This window comes from Diplodia corticola (assembly GCF_001883845.1).
Source record: "Diplodia corticola strain CBS 112549 chromosome Unknown scaffold46, whole genome shotgun sequence".
Taxonomy (NCBI): Eukaryota; Fungi; Ascomycota; class Dothideomycetes; order Botryosphaeriales; family Botryosphaeriaceae; genus Diplodia; species Diplodia corticola.
The window spans coordinates 14712-31922 of record NW_017971525.1 but is presented as its reverse complement, the minus strand read 5'-3'; the positions used below and the strand labels follow the sequence as shown (position 1 = coordinate 31922).

Genomic DNA, 17211 nt, shown 5'->3' with positions numbered 1-17211 from the left:
TGCAGTTAGCTGCAGTGAATGCCGTAGCTGGTGCGCTGCGGGTAAGGCTGTAATTAGACAACCACTGGGGAGCCGGCATTCATGGGCCGGCATACCCGCATGTAGTGTGGTGCGTAGTGTAACCTGAGTGACGTGGGAACATCAACAGTCACCAGCCTCAACCCTTGGAAATCTTGCCAGACTTTCTCATGGCCTGCAGAGCCTTGTAGTGGGCCTTTTTGCCGCTCGTCTTCTTCGACTGAATCTCGCCGTACTTCTTCTCGAACCTGCCCGAGTTCTTCTCCCGGTCGAGCACCTCTTCGACGAAGGTCTTCTTGCGTTCCTTCTTTTGCAGACGGGCGCTGTAGTACTCGGTGGGGCCCTCGATAATGGTACCGACCTGCGAATATTCGGGGACAAAGTCCTTGCTGTTCTCCTTCTTGTAATGACGGTGGGGATCAAGCACGTTGCGCATCTTCAATAGTTGGAGGTCTCTCTTCAGCTCCGGGGTGAGGTCTGTCTTGGGCATGTTGAACCACTGCTCTCCAGCGGTAGCCTTCTTCTCCTATGAAACGCCCGATATCAGTATATGCCGGACAACAAACGTCGATATCAATGCGGTTCAGAAGGTGTGCCGTCAGAGTAACTATGAATATAGCTCTCATTGGTGCAGGGAAAGTCCAAGACGGACAATCGTGTCTGCTCAAGGAGAAAATTGGGAATATTTTCCTCATAGGCGGGGTTGCGTGGGCGAGTGTGACGTACCTCAATCTTCTTCTTCTTGACGGCGACGGGATCCTCGACCTTCCGGATGTGGTTTGCCAATGCGCGCTGCTGGTCATCAAGCAGGCGGGATGGATCCGCGCGGGCAACGTCGCCCTCGGTCTGGACGTACAGAGCAGGAAGGCCGGGGGTTGCGAGCCTGGGTAGCGTGTAGTCGGCGGCAGATGGAATCTGCACCAGCGAGCTCGACGTGTCCTTCTCACGCGCTCTGACCTCAGCCTGCTTCAGCAGCATCTCGATCTGCTCGTCGGAGAGCTCGTCATCCTCCGCGAGGCCATGGGTGACGGGATGCGTTGGCACGTCCATGTTGGGCGGACGGGTGCATGTGAGGGATCGCGAAAAAAAAAAGTTCAGAGCCGACGCCTCGCAGCGAAAACGCGTCCTCGGCGGCGCGGAAAATTGGGCGCGCCGAGGCCGGGGTTTAGGCGGGGGCGCGGCAGGCAACCGGTTCCCGGTCGTCGCTTGGATGAGGCCAGAGCTCCGCGCCCTCGACAGCACCAGCACATGCAGCCATCTCTGAACGATCGCCATCACTCCACCGCGTCCCTCTGCATCGCAGTGATCCTCGATTCGCGAGGCCGTTGAAGCAGTCTAGCCCTCTCGAATGATGACATGCAAAATTTTCAAGCCAGGCCAACGCATCGCAGAGCCTGAGCATGCAGGAGGCGCGTCGAATCAGCGTGCGGGGGGCGCCGTGAAGCTGTGCCTCCAGCCCCCACGAGCCAGTGAGCCGCGGCCCTGGGGATCCGTCGAGGCTGAGAGAAGCACATTGCCTGTTTCGCCCTGCCTTTCTCCGTCAACATGGCAGGTGTGATAGTGATTTGAGCGGCATGGCTGAGTTGTCTTGTTGACGCCGGCACGGCGGAGCGGCTCGCGCGAGCTTAAGTAGCAGCGCGTGCTGCCGTGGGCGATCTCTGCCCCAATTGCCCAGACGCCAGCCGGTGCCATCACAGACTGTTGGTGCCGCTACCAGCCTCCCAGATCCGCCTACCGCAGACGTCACCCGCGTAGGGCCGGAGTCTCACAGGCAGCCCCAACGCGCCAGCCAGCCAGCCAGCTCCCGGTTTGCCAGTCCCCCGTCCCCCGTCCCCCGTCCCCCGTCCCCAGTCCCCAGCTCCCCAAAGTCCCCGCGGGAACCAAGTGTTGCGGCTAGGAGATCGCGCACGTAGCGCGCCCGTGGTTCGTCGGCCTCGCAGCTCCCCCAGCCCCAGCCGCACCCGATTCGCTGGCCGCCCGCTCCACACCAGGGACGAGCTTGAGCCTTGAGCAGCAGCCAACGCGTGCGCCAGAGAGAGCAGCAGTAAACACCTCCAACCGTACGCCGTCAACATCGCGCAAAGCAGCGCCCGCATTGCCGCCCAGCAAGCGCGCGAATTCTGGTGCCTCCGATCGTCGGCTTGCCTTCCCCACTTCCGTTTCTTTTGTGCCAACTTTTGGCGTCACCGCATCTCTGACGGCTCCGCGCGCGCCTGCAACACCCACACATCGTCTCTCCATCACCGCGCAACTCCACTTCCCCGGCGAATCAATTCGAGCCAGACGCGCCTGCCCTGCACTTGCATCTTCAGAGACCCGCAGACGCTTCTCCCCGCTGCGCATGCGACGAGCCTTGCCGCAATCGTGTGCCCACCCACCCTAGCCATGGATCCCACAAGTCTCCAAGGCCATGGCCAGCAGCAGAAGCTGCGCCAGAACTCTGCGCCTCGTCGCTACGACGGCCAGAACGGCAACCCGCTCTACGAACCCTCGAATGGCGGCCACTATGGTAAGTCGCAGCTATTGCTCCCGCACCCAATTCAAGCTTTCCCGGCCACGCCGACAGGCAAACGGCCCGGCTCGCGGCCATCAAACACGCGACTCTTGCTGACATGCGATCCTACAGGTGCAAGTGCCAGCGTACGTCCTCCATCTGCCTTATCCCGGGCTTCCACCAGCTCTGGCCGAGCTCATTAGCTGATTCTTTGGTTCAGATAGCCGCGCAGGGACATGCTCCGGATCCGCAAGTCTTCTCGGGTCAATGGGCAAACGTACACATAGCCCCCCTTCTTCCCATGTGCGAGTTACACGTCTGACCTGATTCCAGGTCAACCAAGGCCTCAACGGTCAATACCGCGACATCCTCAACACCTACTGGCAGCAGCAGGTCACGAAGCTCGAGACAGACGAACATGACTACAAGCTCCACCAACTGCCGCTGGCGCGGATAAAGAAGGTCATGAAAGCTGATCCCGAGGTCAAGATGATCTCGGCCGAAGCTCCCATACTGTTCGCCAAGGGCTGTGACATCTTCATCACGGAGCTGACGATGCGCGCCTGGATACACGCGGAGGAAAACAAGCGCAGGACGCTGCAGCGCTCGGACATTGCGTCGGCCCTCGCCAAGTCGGACATGTTCGACTTCCTGATCGACATTGTGCCGCGGGAGGAGGCGTCGTCGCACAAGCGGAGCGGCGCGCAGAGCAGCGCGGCGGCGGCATCAGCAAACACGCAGGCGCAGCCCGGCGCCGTCCAGCAACAGACGGGAATGCATCCGCCGCCGCACCCCATGGCGCCGCCAGACTATGGCATGGCGCAACACATGCAGGAGCCAGACTACCGCGCTCAGCAGCAGGGCATGTTCGCGCCGCCGGTGCAGAACGACCCTGCGGCGTACGGGCAACCCACCCAGCAGATGTTTGACCCGTCCATGTACGGAGGCTACCAGATGCCGCAACAGGTAAATCGGCCATGATGCCTTGTCCAGACGTCTTCTGACTGCCCTTCCAGCAGATGTACTCTGTCGGCGGCCAACGGGCCCCAGACCCGACTGGGGCCGGGGATCCGAGCCACACCTATGGGGCACACGACCCGGGTGAGGGCGATGCTGATGCTGAGGGGGACAGGGAAGACTACGTGGCGTAGTGTGTGCTCCGGCTTCATGTCACGTATATTTCGTAGCTGTTTTGTGTATGTGTGCGGCCCGTCTAATGATTGCTGTTTGCGAGGAGCGAGACTGGAACTTTCGGTTTGCATCCAGGCGGCATGCGGTTCTCTTGTTTACGTTTACTTGGCTTGCAACTTGCAACCCCGAACGCAGGGTCTGTGCAAAGCATAGGGACGGCGGGTTTGCTTTCGGTAGGAAGGTCGGGCATCGGGAAGTCCAGCCGGCAGGTCGGCGTAGAGGGGGCAGGCGTTTCCATCTCTGTAAGGCGGTCAAGATTGCTTTCTGCTCAGCATGCTAGCCCGTGAAATGCAGGCACATTGCCGGCGTGCCCGAATCATTCCGAGGAGTGGCAGCCCCGCGAGCTTCGCCGAGGCATTCGCGGGCCTACACATGCGCTCGATGACGTGCGTGTGAGGGCGGGCGAGGGTATATAGCTCAAGCAAGCCGCGCGAGCGTGGTTGTGGGCTGCATTGATCCACAAGCATTCAGACAAGAGCGAACAGAGTTCAAGCTACGATTACCCAAGTTGGTGTTCCCCGACCCCCCCATCTTGCCAATCTCGTCCATCCCGTTGGTTGGTTGCAGCCAGGGGTCTCGCGGTTTCCCCGCCGTCCGTGCTTCAGAACCCCTCCATTCCAACAGACAAAGTCGCTCGGGATCTACTCTCCGACTCCAGTCCCTCCACAAACCCTTCCCGAAGCTCCACGCTCCTCAACTCTTCACAAACCATCCTCCTTCACAAGTGCCTCGCCCTCACCCGCCTCGAAGCTAACCCGCCCTCCAATTAAGCTCTCCGCAGACCCTCACGACCGACAATATGGTGAAAGCAGGTGGGGCTCCTCTGAGCTTCCGTGCGACCCGCGCAGAGCTTGCAAGCTGACCCTCACAGTCGTCGCTGGTGCCTCTGGCGGTATTGGCCAGGTGAGCGTACCTGCATCTGATAGCATTTCGCGTCGCTGACCTCGCTCCGCACAGCCTCTGTCGCTTCTTCTGAAGGCTTCCCCGCTCATTGACGAGCTCGCTCTCTACGATGTCGTCAACACGCCCGGCGTCGCGACTGACTTGTCTCACATCGCCACGCCTGCCGTACGTCCGCCATTCCCCGCCCCCACACAGACAGAACGCTTACGCTGGAGTTAGAAAACCACTGGCTACCTGCCCAAGGACGATGGCATGAAGAAGGCCTTCACTGGCGCCGACATCATCGTCATTCCGGCTGGCATTCCCCGTAAGGAGTCGCGGAACCCGAATTGTGGGGCAACCATGAGACTGACATTGTTTTAGGCAAGCCTGGCATGACCCGTGATGATCTTTTCAAGATCAACGCCGGAATCGTGCGTGACCTCATCCAGGGCGTTGCTGAGCACGCCCCGGATGCCTTCATCCTCGTCATCTCCAACCCTGTGAACTCCACCGTGCCCATCGCCGCCGAGGTGCTGAAGCGCGCCGGCAAGTTCAACCCCAAGAAGCTCTTCGGTGTCACCACCCTCGACGTCGTCCGCGCCAAGACCTTCGTCGCCGAGATCATCGGCGAGAAGAGCCCCCAGAACCTGACCATCCCCGTTGTCGGTGGCCACTCTGGCGAGACCATTGTCCCGCTCTTCACGCAGGCCAGCCCTAGCGTTAGCATTCCTGCTGACAAGCTCGACGCTCTCGTCAACCGTAAGTTATTTACGTAATTGTGATGGGCAATCAGCTGATATGGCGTGCAGGTGTCCAGTTCGGTGGTGATGAGGTCGTGAAGGCCAAGGATGGTGCCGGATCCGCCACTCTTTCCATGGCTTTTGCCGGTTTCCAGTAAGATGTCGCTTGTTTTCTCGTATCGCAGCCCGTATTGACTCGGCTCTAGCTTCGCCCAGCAGATCATCCAGGCCGTCAAGGGCCAGAGTGGCATCGTTGAGCCCACCTTCGTCTACCTCCCTGGCGTCGAGGGCGGCGATGCTATTGCTAAGGTGACCGGCACTGAGTTCTTCGCTGCTCCGGTCGAGCTTGGTGTAAGTGGACCCATTAAACTTCTCTCATGATGAGATGATAGTGACTTTGCGTGTAGCCCGATGGTGCCAAGAGGATCATCGACGTGGTCAGCAAGGCCAACGACTATGAGAAGAAGCTGCTCCAGGTTGCGTACAGTGGCCTGAAGACCAACATCGACAAGGGTGTCGAGTTCATCGCCAACCCTCCTCCCAAGTGAGTGCCAGCCCCCTCTTGCGATTCTTTGGTGGTTCCTTTTGAGAGTGGGCGGGCTCTGGAAACCGGCAGAGTGTCGAGTTGAAAGCGATTACCCCTCTTGGAAAACCCTAGAATTGCTAATGTATGGGAGCTGATTTTCCGGGCAGATAGGTTGTGAGTTGACACAACCTACTCAAACGAATTTCGGTGTGACAGGGAAGCGAAGACCGTGCAAGGAAGATGCGACTATGGGGGGCATCTATAAGGAGACCAATATCCTGAGAGTATGATTAGCACGCCGAGTGCGATCTGGTTATGAACATGAAATGGAAATCAATTGTAAAGGCACCTCGCCCTCTTTGAGGATAGTACTGGCGACGTGCTACTCTATTCGCGGTTGAGGGTATGTTTAGCAATAACAGTACAGAGTCATTGGAATGAAAAGAAGAAAGTGAAAGCAAACATTCCCGTCAAGTCCGAGGGGAAAGTGTGGGGAGGTATAAACGCCGGCGCTGTGGGGGAGGAGAAAAGTCACGGTTGCAAGACATTCAACCCCACGGGAGCTTCCCCCCCTCCGCCCTTTATATAGAAGACGGAAGTACGCGCCGCAAAGACTCCGGGGCCAGCGCGCCCGAGTGTGGCCTGAGAGCCACTCGCCCCAATGCGAATCAAATTTTGCTCCACACTTGCGGTCTTTTCGTGTGTTCTCGCTGCATGTCCCGCTCCCCACGCCTTCCGAGATCTCCCGGTCTAGCCCTTTGGCCCCCGCGCATCATCTCCCTCCTCCCCTCCTTCCATGTCTGCATGCGTGAGTGCTGCAGCAGCTGTCCGTCCGTCCGTCGGTTGAAGACATTTTCCGCCTCGATTTCGTTCTTGGCCATTGCGTCTCTGATTCTTCGTCCTCAAGCATTTTTCGGTGGGTTTGAGCGAGGGGGGGCGGCGGGAGCGGGAGCGGGAGGAGCAGGATGAGTGAGGATCAAGGTCGGTTCGCTTAGTATTATTACAACACGGTCGGAGAAAGACGATTGAAGCTTTCTTTTTTTTTTTCCTTGTTGTTATTGTCGTTGGAGAGACTATCGCACATTCACCGTCTCTTCTATGGAAAAAAAATCGCTTCAAAAGACTCTTCCCGACCCCAACCATGTTGCTGCAAGTTTTTGTTTTGCCTTTTTGTTGCAATAATACTGAGCGAACCGAGCTTTCGTTGGAGAGTGAGAGTGAGTGAGTGATTGCGGCCGGGCAGTTCGGACGAGCGGATTTCGCGGCCGCGGGCCGAGGTGACATCACCGCGATGGAAGCTACCAGTAGCTGTCTATCGCTTCGTCTGCTGCTGCCACTCCCGCTGCTGCTGCTGCTGCTGCTGCTGCTGCTATTAATTATCATGTCAAAGAACGCGATTGACCGTGTTCTTGAAGTTTTTTTCCCGTCAAATTTTGCACCGTCATTTTCCTGGAGGGACGGCACTATGCTCTGGAGGAGACGAAGAAGAAGAAGATAATCGGCGACTATGACTTGGCGCCTTGAGTGCGAATCTGGAATGTTGCGCCAGGGAGGCCGGTCGACTCCGCCGTAACGGTCGCGATAATGCCCATGCTGGCGAGTGCGCCGCGGATGAGGCCGGCGGGGAAGTAGAGGAACTGGTCCGAAATCGTTTCTGTCAGCACGCGGTCCGATCTAGGCCCCTCACGACTTTCTTATCGTCTTCAAGGAAAGACCATTGGTGGCTAGGGAGAGGGCAGAAGGGATTGCAGCTTACCGGTTGGGCTTTTGCGGTTATAATGTTGTCGCCGGTCCCCCTTTCCAGGCTCATCTTGGTGAGAGGTTTGAAGTGTTGGTCGGTGAGAACGTAGATGCCACGATGATTGGTCTTCAGGTTGTCGATTTGCTTGCGAAAGACGAGGGTCCAAAGGTCTTTGCAGAGAAATTTTATGACGTCGAGGGTTTCGCTGAAGCGAGGTTTGTCGCGAGAGAAGCTGTGAAAATGTTAGTGCGGATATTCTACCATGAGTGCCAAAGGTGTTGATCCGGCTTCCGCGAGCTTGACCGAGTACGGAGAGCGGCGATGCATATACACGGGCTAACGTAACATGAGAGCATTTTCAAGAGGAGACAGGCTAGACGTTGATCCAGCGGGTATCCTCCCTGTTGTGCTCAAGCCTCAGTCGCATGTGCTCTTGCTTGTGGACTTCATGCTGTACCCCAGCCGTGCCAGCCTCCCCAAGCTTCGCCCAATCAAGCAGCAAAATAGAGGACATACCGCTCAGTTATGCCCAAGCCCACGCGATAGCCCAACGTCTCCAAGCGATATAGTACCGCATCCTTATAATCTTCCTCCTCCGCGCTGCCCACGGCGGCGCCCTCAGGTATCCTTGGAGTAGTCCCGCTCTTGGGCGTCCCGCCATTCGTTGCTGTCACAGCGGATGACCGTCGCCCTGATGTAACAGTTGGGTTGCCAGGCGTCACGTACTCATCCTCCCGCGCGGCTAGCTCGGCGGCCATACGATAAGCCATGGGTACCAGCTCGATTAACAGCATGTCCATGACTGAGGAGTTGATGTAACCTGAGCCGCCGTCGTTCGCAGTGGGTGGGGGTTGCGCTTCGTATGACATGGTGGGCGATTTTTATCTAAGAACGAAACGTCGTGCTCGCGCAGGTCGTGGGAAGCTCTGCGCGAGAGCGTTTGGGAGCTTTATCGGAGCTGGGATGTGGGTGGTTACTGCGCCGTTCACAGGAGCGTCGGTCACTCTACAGCGCGGGCAGAATTCGCGATGATAGGTGGGTTATCGGGAGATGGGGCGCGAACACAACGTGTTTTACAGGCGGCGGAATTTGGGGCGGGAACGGAGTTTGGACTGGGATGTTAGGAGAGGGTTCGGGAGGCTGACGTTGCGGTGCGGGAACCGGACGGAGGTTCGCGGCAACGACTTTTCCCTTGCTGGCGGGCGCGGGCGGTGAGATGGAAATTGTGCGGATCACCGCGATCCAAGACCCAAGTTCGCACGACTTCGCGAGCATCCAACCACCCGCCCTCCCCGCCATGGCTGCCCCCGCATACGTCAGGTCGCCCTTTGGCGCCCTGAAGAGAGCCAAGGTCAGCATTGGCGCTTTCTTGTGACCGCTTCGGCTCCAGCAGCGCTGAATCATGCCGTCCAGATATCACCGCCGACGGCTGTGCCGTGCCAGCGCTTCTACAACAACACGCTCGAGGGCTTCAGGTTATCCAACATCGATGTGGAAGATACGGCAAAGTAAGTGTCCGGCCGCGCAATCCCACAACGCCTTGCTGACCCATCCCAGGAAACACGGCCTGAGGCTGCCACCAACCGAACAGATGTAAGACAAGCTCCGCCGCGTCGCTACTCCAACAGCACCCCTCAATCTGACCAACCCGCAAGCGCGGACATTTCCACCGAGACAAAAAAGGCGCTGGAGGACATCCGCCGGCCACGCAACATCGAAGCCATCTTCAAGCGGCCGCTCCGCCGCCCCGCACAATATGGCATCCCCGTCTGCGACCTGCAGCTGCGCACCTTCAGCGTGCGCAACCTCGAGTTCTTCGCCGACTTCGCGCTGCGCGCCGCCTACTACCTCGGCCTGGCGGCCAAGGGCCCCATCCCGCTGCCCCGCATCGTCGAGCGCTGGACGGTGCCGCGCGCCAACTTCGTCTTCAAGAAGTCGCAGGAGAACTACGAGCGCATCACCCTGCGCCGCTTGATCCAGATCCAGGACGGAGACCCGGAGGCGGTCAAGATGTGGCTGGCTTTCCTGCAGAAGCACCAGTACTACGGTGTGGGTATGAAGGCCAACGTCTTCGAGTTCGAGAAGCTGGACGTCGGTAAGGCGATGGACGAGCGGGCGCAGAAGGAGCAGGATCTGGTGGATGAGTCCTGGAAGGGCTTCGGTCGGAGGAAGGACGCGCCCGAGCAGACTGAGGAGCTGCTTGAGATGATCAACGCGGAGCCGGTGAGGAAGGCGGGTACGGACATGCCAATGGGCAGGACTTCATGGGAAAAATGAGAAGAATACCCTCCCGAGTTTGTAATGATACTGTAGATATACGGCGCAGGTGCAAGTGGTAGGTTCAAAATGGACAGATACCCTGACTGACGCTATCTTTCACTACAGTGGGGCTGGGGGTGCGGAAGCGTTCCTGGTAGATGGACGGGGTATTTACCGTATATACCTTCCAGCCCCAATGGCACTAGATTTGCAAATCACCTGTAAAGTTGAGCCATGTGAGCACGTTGTGGTAGAGCATGCCGATCGGCAAATGAGGCGTATCTTTATGAGAAGTTGCCCCCACGACTCCGCCTTGGTGCTATATTTCAAAGGGCACGCCCGCCTAGAGAGATGAAAACCTTGTAGAGGGATAATGTCATCGTACGAGGCACCAACCTGGAACCAGTCTTCAAGAACCACTTCCACGAGAGAAAAAAAAAAAGATGGCATCTGAGTGGGTAGAAGAGAAGGCAGAACTCGGGCATCTGCTCAGCCCGCCCACAGCAGCAGCAGCCTACGATATTGCTAGAGAAGGCGCTACCCTACGCACACAATGACGCGCGCGCATCGTTCCTTAACGTCGACCAGCGGCACCCGGTCGATGCACGGCAGCAGTCCATGACGCCAGAGAATTAAAGGGTTCGAGGGCACAAGGCACAGTTGGCGAAGATTTCAGGCAGTCACCGCGAGGAAGCCTCAAAAGCACGGTCGCACCAAACGAGCCGCCAGAGAAGCCTACCAAGCACACCCAGACGGCACCCAGCGAGCCTCGCCAGGCCCTGCAATGCCCGCAACGCCGGCGCGACCGCTGGGCACATTTTCAGGGTGCAGCAAAGAAGCGGCCGTTTAACATGACGGTCCACACGTCTCGGAACGGGGCAGAGGTGATCAGCAAGAGCAGACTGGCGGTGTCGGTCGCGAAAAGAGCACCGGATGAGGCGGATTGGATGGTGATTTTGGGCTTGGTTGTTGGGTAAATGTTGGATGTTTGGGACTTTTGCACGAAGCGTGGAGTCGTGGATGATCTTTTGCTACGTGGCATGGACAACCGCGGGCTACAGGGGAGTTCAGCCTTCGTACACTACATAGACGCCTTCATTTTGCACATGACGAGACGCTAGCAGTAGAGTATAGCCAAGTTCTGTCCATTGTTGCTACGTATCTGTGTCTAGGTCTTTGCATCTACTGCCCTTACTTGTTCGTGGTTCAACATTGAAGACTCACATGAAAGTTCCTCGAAGCAGGATAAGTCAACACCACGCCAAACTATGATGATGACACACTCGTATACTGATGAAACACCACGGAACCATCACAGTTGATCAATGGGCAATGCAACACGCAAGGGAGGGCTTCATCAGCAAGTGGAAGCTCCACGGGCTCACACTTGTGTTTCATCTCTGGAGTTTCAGTCATTGCATTGTACGAGTGAGACGAGCTTCAAGATTGGGAGTATCAAACACGTCACATATCACCACATGCACGAGAAAGAGTTCGGAAGAAAATCAGCAGCCAGACCCATGCCACAAGGACACCAGGGCCGAGCGCCGTTATTCATTCCACTATCTACCCAGTACCCACACCTCACCCAACCCTTCCGGAGTATAGCCCAGGGCTCTGTTTGCCCAGATAGCCTCAACCTCCCAACCCCTCCCCAGTTCTTTTCTTTTTTTTAAATTTTTTTTGTTTTTTGTTTTTTCTGTTTTTTTTGTTTTTTTTCTATATAGTGAAAGTGAAAGTGCAAGAGGAGTGAAACGGAACGCCCAAAAGAGAAGGGGTATAGTGCTGGTAAAAGAAAGAGGGTATCTAACAACGCTAAAAGAGAGTACAAAACGCCAAGTGAAGGTGCAAGAAGGAAAACGAGGGGTATAAAACAGTGAAGGTGCAAGTGCAAAGGAAGAATGAGAGTTATGGTACAGTGAGTGTGTAGAAGAAAGACGAAGGAAAGGGGAAAAGAGAACAAACAAGCCCAAAAGAGCAAAGCACGAAGGAAACGGGAATAGTACCCGAACGCCAGAACGCCAGAACGCCAGAGTAAAGAAAAACAGAGAAAAGCACGAAGGAAACGGGAATAGTACCCGAACGCCAGGACTCCAAGACCCAAGCCCCCAGACCCAAAGAAAAGACAGGAAAAACACGAAGGAAACGGGAATAGTACCCGAACGCCGAGACGCCAAAGCCAAAAAAGACAAGTGGAAAACAAGAAACAAACAGGATTAGTACCTGAACGCCAAAACACCAAAACGCCAAAGGGAAAGGAAGCAAGGAAAAAAACACGAAGGAAACGGGATTAGTACCCGAACGCCAGAACGCCAAAAGGGAAGAAAAGCAAACAAAGCCAAGAGAAAAACAAGAAACAAACAGGATTAGTACCTGAACGCCAGAACACCAGAACGCCAGAACGCCGGGACGCTAGGAAAACAGAAAAGACTGAAGAGGAAAAGAGAGAAAACTACTTGCGGGAAGTGAAGGGGAAGCGAATGTTGGATTTAAAATGAACGTGGCGGGGAGGGCGAGGGGCGGGAGGAGGGGGAGAAGAAACGAGTGTTGGAGAATATGAAAGAATGGTGACGTACTGACCTGACTGGTATCCAGCAGGCCGGGGGGAACGAGCGGCGGCGTCGGGGACGGCGGCGGAGCGAGCGATCGAGGAACGAGCGGGGGGCGGACGGTTCGCGGAGGGAGCGATCGGGTAGGGCGACTCGGGGGGCGACGAGCCGCAGGGAGGGCAGGGGCGGGAGGAAGGACGGGAAGCGTAGCAACCCATTGTGCCTGTTAAAAAAAATATAAGTTAGTAAAAGAACTTATAAAAGGGGTGGGTGGAGCGGAAGGGGGTGAGCGGTGGTGATGGAAGGGGGTGGTGTTGAGAAGGGTGTGGAAAGTGGTGGTGAGAGGGGTGGTGGTGGTGTTGAGCAGGGGGTGGATGGCGGTGGTGGTGGGTGTTGGTGGGCTGGGCTGGTGCTGATGGTGATGGGTGAAGAAGAGAAGAAGAAGAGCTGGCGAAGGGCGAGATCTTATATACTGCCTGGCCGTACTGAAGGCACTAAGGTCTCTTGGGCGAAAGAGAGGGCATACTTTCCCACATTCGAGCCAGACTTTCCCACATTGGACGGGCGGTAAGGGCTGGAGGGCGCTCGGGCGGCGAGTGAAGAGGCTGGCGGCGGGCGGGTGGGCGAAAGGGCCCTCGCAGAGTATGGCCTGTAGACCCAGAAGCGGTTGCTAATTGCTTCGGGGACCTTGTCTGATGGTTGCTCTGGCTTCTGCAAGTCGCGCAGCAGGCGCGTTGGCGCGTGCTGGGAGGTGTTTTGGAAGGCGCAGACGGCTGTACAATCTGCAGTAAACAACCCAAAAACACGTCGAACAGCGCGTATACGGTGTCCCGCCACGGGAGAACGGTGTCGGATCGGTTCACTATCGCCCAGAGGCCAAGCGGCCAGCTCCTGGAGGCCTGGCAGGTGTCTCCGGCCACAGGCTACAGGTTGCTGCCTGCCTGCCCGCCCGCCCGCCCGCCAGCGACAGCGGCGCGTCCGAACAAGCCTCCGCGACCCAATTCCATCGAGAGAGAGACTCAGCGAAGGCATAATACCGCCATTGGACACTCAGACACGCGAGGGAAGCGCTGGGTGGGACGTTGTGGCAATGGAGGCATACACAGCTACCTACGCACCGCCAGACCCTACACGAGCCGATATCCCGTGTGCCTCTCCCAGACAGCGCGAGCAGAGACCGAGCCCGCCTTTCCATAAGCCAACAGATAGCGAGGGCAGCTTTGCTGGGAACACTTCGCCGTGAGCGCTGCTCTGCAAGCAAACACGTAGCCTGATGCCTCAGGTTCGGGTCCGGCAGCACCCCGGAGGCTTTGGGCAAGAGAACCAACACCGCAAGGCCTCAAAAAATAAAACATTTACCCAGCAACGCCGATTAACATCTGTGCAATTGGACAGAAGCCCGCACGAGCCCGCCGACGAACGGCTGCGAGGAGCCCGACGGACCGTCTGGAGAGCGGCCAGCACGCCGCAGCCCAGCGGACACTCGACGCAGGCTCAGAGGGAAGAGATCGAACAACTTGGTTGACGGGCTACTTTCTTGATGTCGAGCATCCTCGCAATGGACGACGCTGATTGGCTGAAAGCGAAACCCTGGCGTTCGTTCGATCTGCCCGAATACGACCGAGACGCGCCACTTTCCCTTGCACCAACTCTAAAACCACCTCGCGCTCGCCTTACCTGCCGCAAATCGCCGCCGTGCCCATCATGCTTTCTGTCGCACGCCAAGACTTGGTTTGCCTGGAACAATGAAAGCCTGTGCTGGGCCGTGGGTTGCTGGATGCGTGGCTGCGGCACCTCCACGACGGGCCATCAACCATCGACACGACTCCAGCTCGCATCAGGCTCAAAAAAGGCAATGGCGTTGACTCGATGCTGCAGAGTGAATCGACAGCAGCTCATGCCAGGCGCGTGGATTTGCTACAACGGTCTTGCACTACTACATTCCGTACCGCCTCATCCTCTGAACCGAGAAACACGCTCCCTCGTATCTAGCAACGCCGTCCCTGCCACATCGCCCAGCTCGATACCCTGTCTCTACATTCTTCTACTGACGTTGGTTGTACATACATATGTTAACATTGCCGTCACGGTAGCGTGGAATGGGACATTCGATGGGGTGCTTGTCGAAGCAAGATTCGTGCTTTTGCGACTGGGAGGCGAGATGAGCCGAGACCAGGATTGAAGCCGGGGGTTCCGTCAGGCTTCTAATGGTCGGTACAGGTATGTAGACGGGCAAACTAGAGATGAAACGCAGGCGTTGTATTCAGCGGTCCTTCCCGCGATCCCACCGCTGCGACCTTTGTATGTACATTGAATCCTCACGCCCGACCCTTCTCTCCCTTCCTGTCCCTCCTCCTCAGCGTGCAGATCAACCCCTCCTGCTGCACAAACCACCTGTTCTTCACCTTCCACTCGCGACTCTCATTGCCGCCCTCCAGCTCGACCTCAAACTCGCGCAGCAGCTGCGGCACCACCTTCATCATCTCCATCATCGAAATGTGCTTCCCCAAACACGTCCTGCTGCCCGCCCCGAACGCCAAAAAACTCGCCTCCATCCGCCGCCTCTCCTCGTCGCCCGCGTCGAGCCAGCGCTCCGGCCGGAACCGCTCGGGCTCCTCGAACACGGCCCCGTCGTGCTGCACCACCCACGCATTCACCCCGACGACGGTCCCGCCCGGGATCCACCGCCCGCACACCTCGGCCCCCTGCGGCGGCACCACGCGCTCCAGCCCCAGCCCCACGCTCGGATGCAGCCGCATCGCCTCCTTGGCCACCGCCTCCAGGTACGGCAGATGCGCCACCGCCTCGCGGTATCCCACAGCGGCGTCATCGCCATCGCCATCGCCATAGTCATCGCCACTCTCCTTGCCCCGCCTCCGCACCAGCAGTCCCGCGTCAGCAGCGCCGTCGATCTCGGCGACGAGCTTCCGCAGCGTGCGCGGGTTCTTGAGCAAAAAGTACAGGATGGCGCGCAGCGCGATGGCGGTCGTGTCGGACCCGGCAAAGACGTTGGTCGAGAGGTGCACGACCATGTCGCGCGTCGTCAGGCGCGGCGGGTCGGCGAGGCGCAGCGCCGACCACCGCGAGAGCATGTCGCCGCGCGCGTCGAGGGCGGAGAGCGCGGCGGGGGAGAGGTCGCCGTCGCGCTCGAGGAGGGGGGAGGAGGAGGAGGAGGGGGAGGAGGCTTCTTTTTTCTCGTCGGTTGGGGAGGAGGACGACGATGACGACGTGCTGAGGACGGTGTTGACGGCTTTGAGGGTGAAGGTTAGGACCGAGTTCCAGGACTCCATCGAGGGGATGAGTATGGGGAAGAGCGGGTTGCCGAGGAGGAAGGGGTGCCATTCGGGGAGCTGGCCGCAGAGGGAGGCGTAGACCTGGGTTTTTGGTTGGGGAAATGTTTAGCTGTACTGTTCGACTGGGGGTTTGAAAGGTAAGGAGTCGCGGGTGCCCACTTACAAGAATGCCGGCGATCGTCTCCATCATGCCGTCGACGTCGGTGCCTGCCTGCAGGAAGCCCAGCTTCCTCGCGAAGCTGATCTCGCCGATGACGTCGAAGGCGTAGTACTGCAGCCATTGCCCAAGGTCGACGGGCTTGTTCAGGTCGACAAACGATCCGAGCTGCTCCATGAACAGTTTCGAGCATGAATCGACCGCGTCTTCCTTGACCAGCAGCGAGGTCAGACTGTAGGCGTTTGCGATGGGCCGTTTCTGGTCGCGGTGGTATTTCTCATCCCGCGTGGAGAATATGTTCATCTGCGGTTTCTTGTGCCAGCTGATGCTTTGAATAGGGTAGAAGCCAGACTGGGAACTGTCAGCATTAATTGCACGAAGTCGTGCCAAGGATACATACCTTCGTATACCCCTTGTTCAAGCCATAGATGTTTGGTATCTCCGCGGGGTCTCCGACCGATACATGGTTGGGCCCGATCCTCACGAGGGGTCCGTACTTCTTGTGCAGGTTGATGTGCGTCCAGTGCGCTTGTCCCTTGGCGACGTCGAAGAAGCGCCAGAGCCCGGTATACGCAGCAACAGGAGGGCCAGGAATGCCGCTCAGACCGGCTCTGAACTTGTTGCGCAGCAGGCGAACAGCGATGAGAGCAAGTAACAAAGGAACCCAGTAGGATTTCAGGAGCGACCAAGCGGTCGAGATGGATTCCTCGGCCGTCATGATTGAAGACAGACTACTCGTGCAAAACACTTCTTCAACAAAATAGAGAATTACTGACTGGCGCTAGAATCCTGCACGGCCAGCCCTTAAATAGCGTGTTTTCACCCCCCAGCGAAGGCACATGCCATGGATTGGTTATCAGGAAAAAGCAACGGTTGCGGGCCCCTGCACGGCAAGCTGCGTCCTCAGCTTGCCGAGGGCCTGTATGCACCATATATGACCACTTTTGTCCAAAGACGTCGATAAGAAGGCGCTTTCGTCAGGAGTGTGTGCAAGGAAAGTTGCGATTGGATGACGCATGACGCATTCAGGGAGAGGGCTTGTGCCGATATTCCTCTTTGGTCAGGAGGGCTGGCTGGGGAAGTGCGGGGTCCGTCGACCTTTGGCTTTCGTGCAACAAATCCCATTCGCCAGCGGCTGGTAGGGCGAAGCTCCGTCGTATGCAATGTAAGCGCCATGGACCGCCAATGGGCTCGGCTACCATCTGAGCCGACACTGCCTGCAAGAATGACGGTGCCAGCACATGCAGCTGGGGGCCGCGAGGCAGTCATGTTGATTCCCTCATCTTGCCCTGTTGGCGGACCCAATTTGGTTAAGACTGTAGTCATTGTCGGTTTGACGTTGCACAGGGTTGTATGGA

General features: G+C 57.7%; 6 protein-coding genes across 6 annotated transcripts; 3 read left to right on the top strand and 3 right to left on the bottom strand.

The window, feature by feature from the left end:
* Positions 1–157: 157 nt before the first annotated feature.
* On the bottom strand, positions 158–1068 carry BKCO1_4600014 (rrna-processing protein fcf2; the record flags this gene model as incomplete). Its single annotated transcript, XM_020276270.1, has 2 exons — positions 158–544; positions 745–1068. The coding sequence occupies 2 exons, from the start codon at positions 1066–1068 to the stop codon at positions 158–160; spliced, it is 711 nt and encodes a 236-aa protein (XP_020127834.1).
* Positions 1069–2403: 1335 nt separating this feature from the next.
* On the top strand, positions 2404–3663 carry BKCO1_4600013 (ccaat-binding factor complex subunit; the record flags this gene model as incomplete). The annotated part of the gene is made up of 5 exons (XM_020276269.1): positions 2404–2527; positions 2645–2658; positions 2733–2789; positions 2846–3478; positions 3529–3663. 5 exons carry the CDS (start codon positions 2404–2406, stop codon positions 3661–3663), a joined length of 963 nt encoding a protein of 320 aa, XP_020127836.1.
* An 839-nt stretch (positions 3664–4502) lies between these two features.
* BKCO1_4600012 (malate dehydrogenase) lies at positions 4503–5876 on the top strand (the record flags this gene model as incomplete). Its single annotated transcript, XM_020276268.1, has 8 exons — positions 4503–4515; positions 4575–4606; positions 4661–4771; positions 4826–4913; positions 4970–5347; positions 5398–5482; positions 5535–5679; positions 5736–5876. 8 exons carry the CDS (start codon positions 4503–4505, stop codon positions 5874–5876), a joined length of 993 nt encoding a protein of 330 aa, XP_020127857.1.
* Positions 5877–7359: 1483 nt separating this feature from the next.
* Positions 7360–8464, bottom strand: BKCO1_4600011 (bet3 family protein; the record flags this gene model as incomplete). The annotated part of the gene is made up of 3 exons (XM_020276267.1): positions 7360–7491; positions 7611–7827; positions 8112–8464. 3 exons carry the CDS (start codon positions 8462–8464, stop codon positions 7360–7362), a joined length of 702 nt encoding a protein of 233 aa, XP_020127838.1.
* A 428-nt stretch (positions 8465–8892) lies between these two features.
* BKCO1_4600010 (ribosomal protein s10p s20e) lies at positions 8893–9872 on the top strand (the record flags this gene model as incomplete). The annotated part of the gene is made up of 4 exons (XM_020276266.1): positions 8893–8946; positions 9009–9103; positions 9153–9188; positions 9251–9872. 4 exons carry the CDS (start codon positions 8893–8895, stop codon positions 9870–9872), a joined length of 807 nt encoding a protein of 268 aa, XP_020127837.1.
* A 4849-nt stretch (positions 9873–14721) lies between these two features.
* On the bottom strand, positions 14722–16571 carry BKCO1_460009 (cytochrome p450 oxidoreductase; the record flags this gene model as incomplete). The annotated part of the gene is made up of 3 exons (XM_020276353.1): positions 14722–15777; positions 15860–16204; positions 16254–16571. The coding sequence occupies 3 exons, from the start codon at positions 16569–16571 to the stop codon at positions 14722–14724; spliced, it is 1719 nt and encodes a 572-aa protein (XP_020127844.1).
* Between the last annotated feature and the right edge of the window lie 640 nt (positions 16572–17211).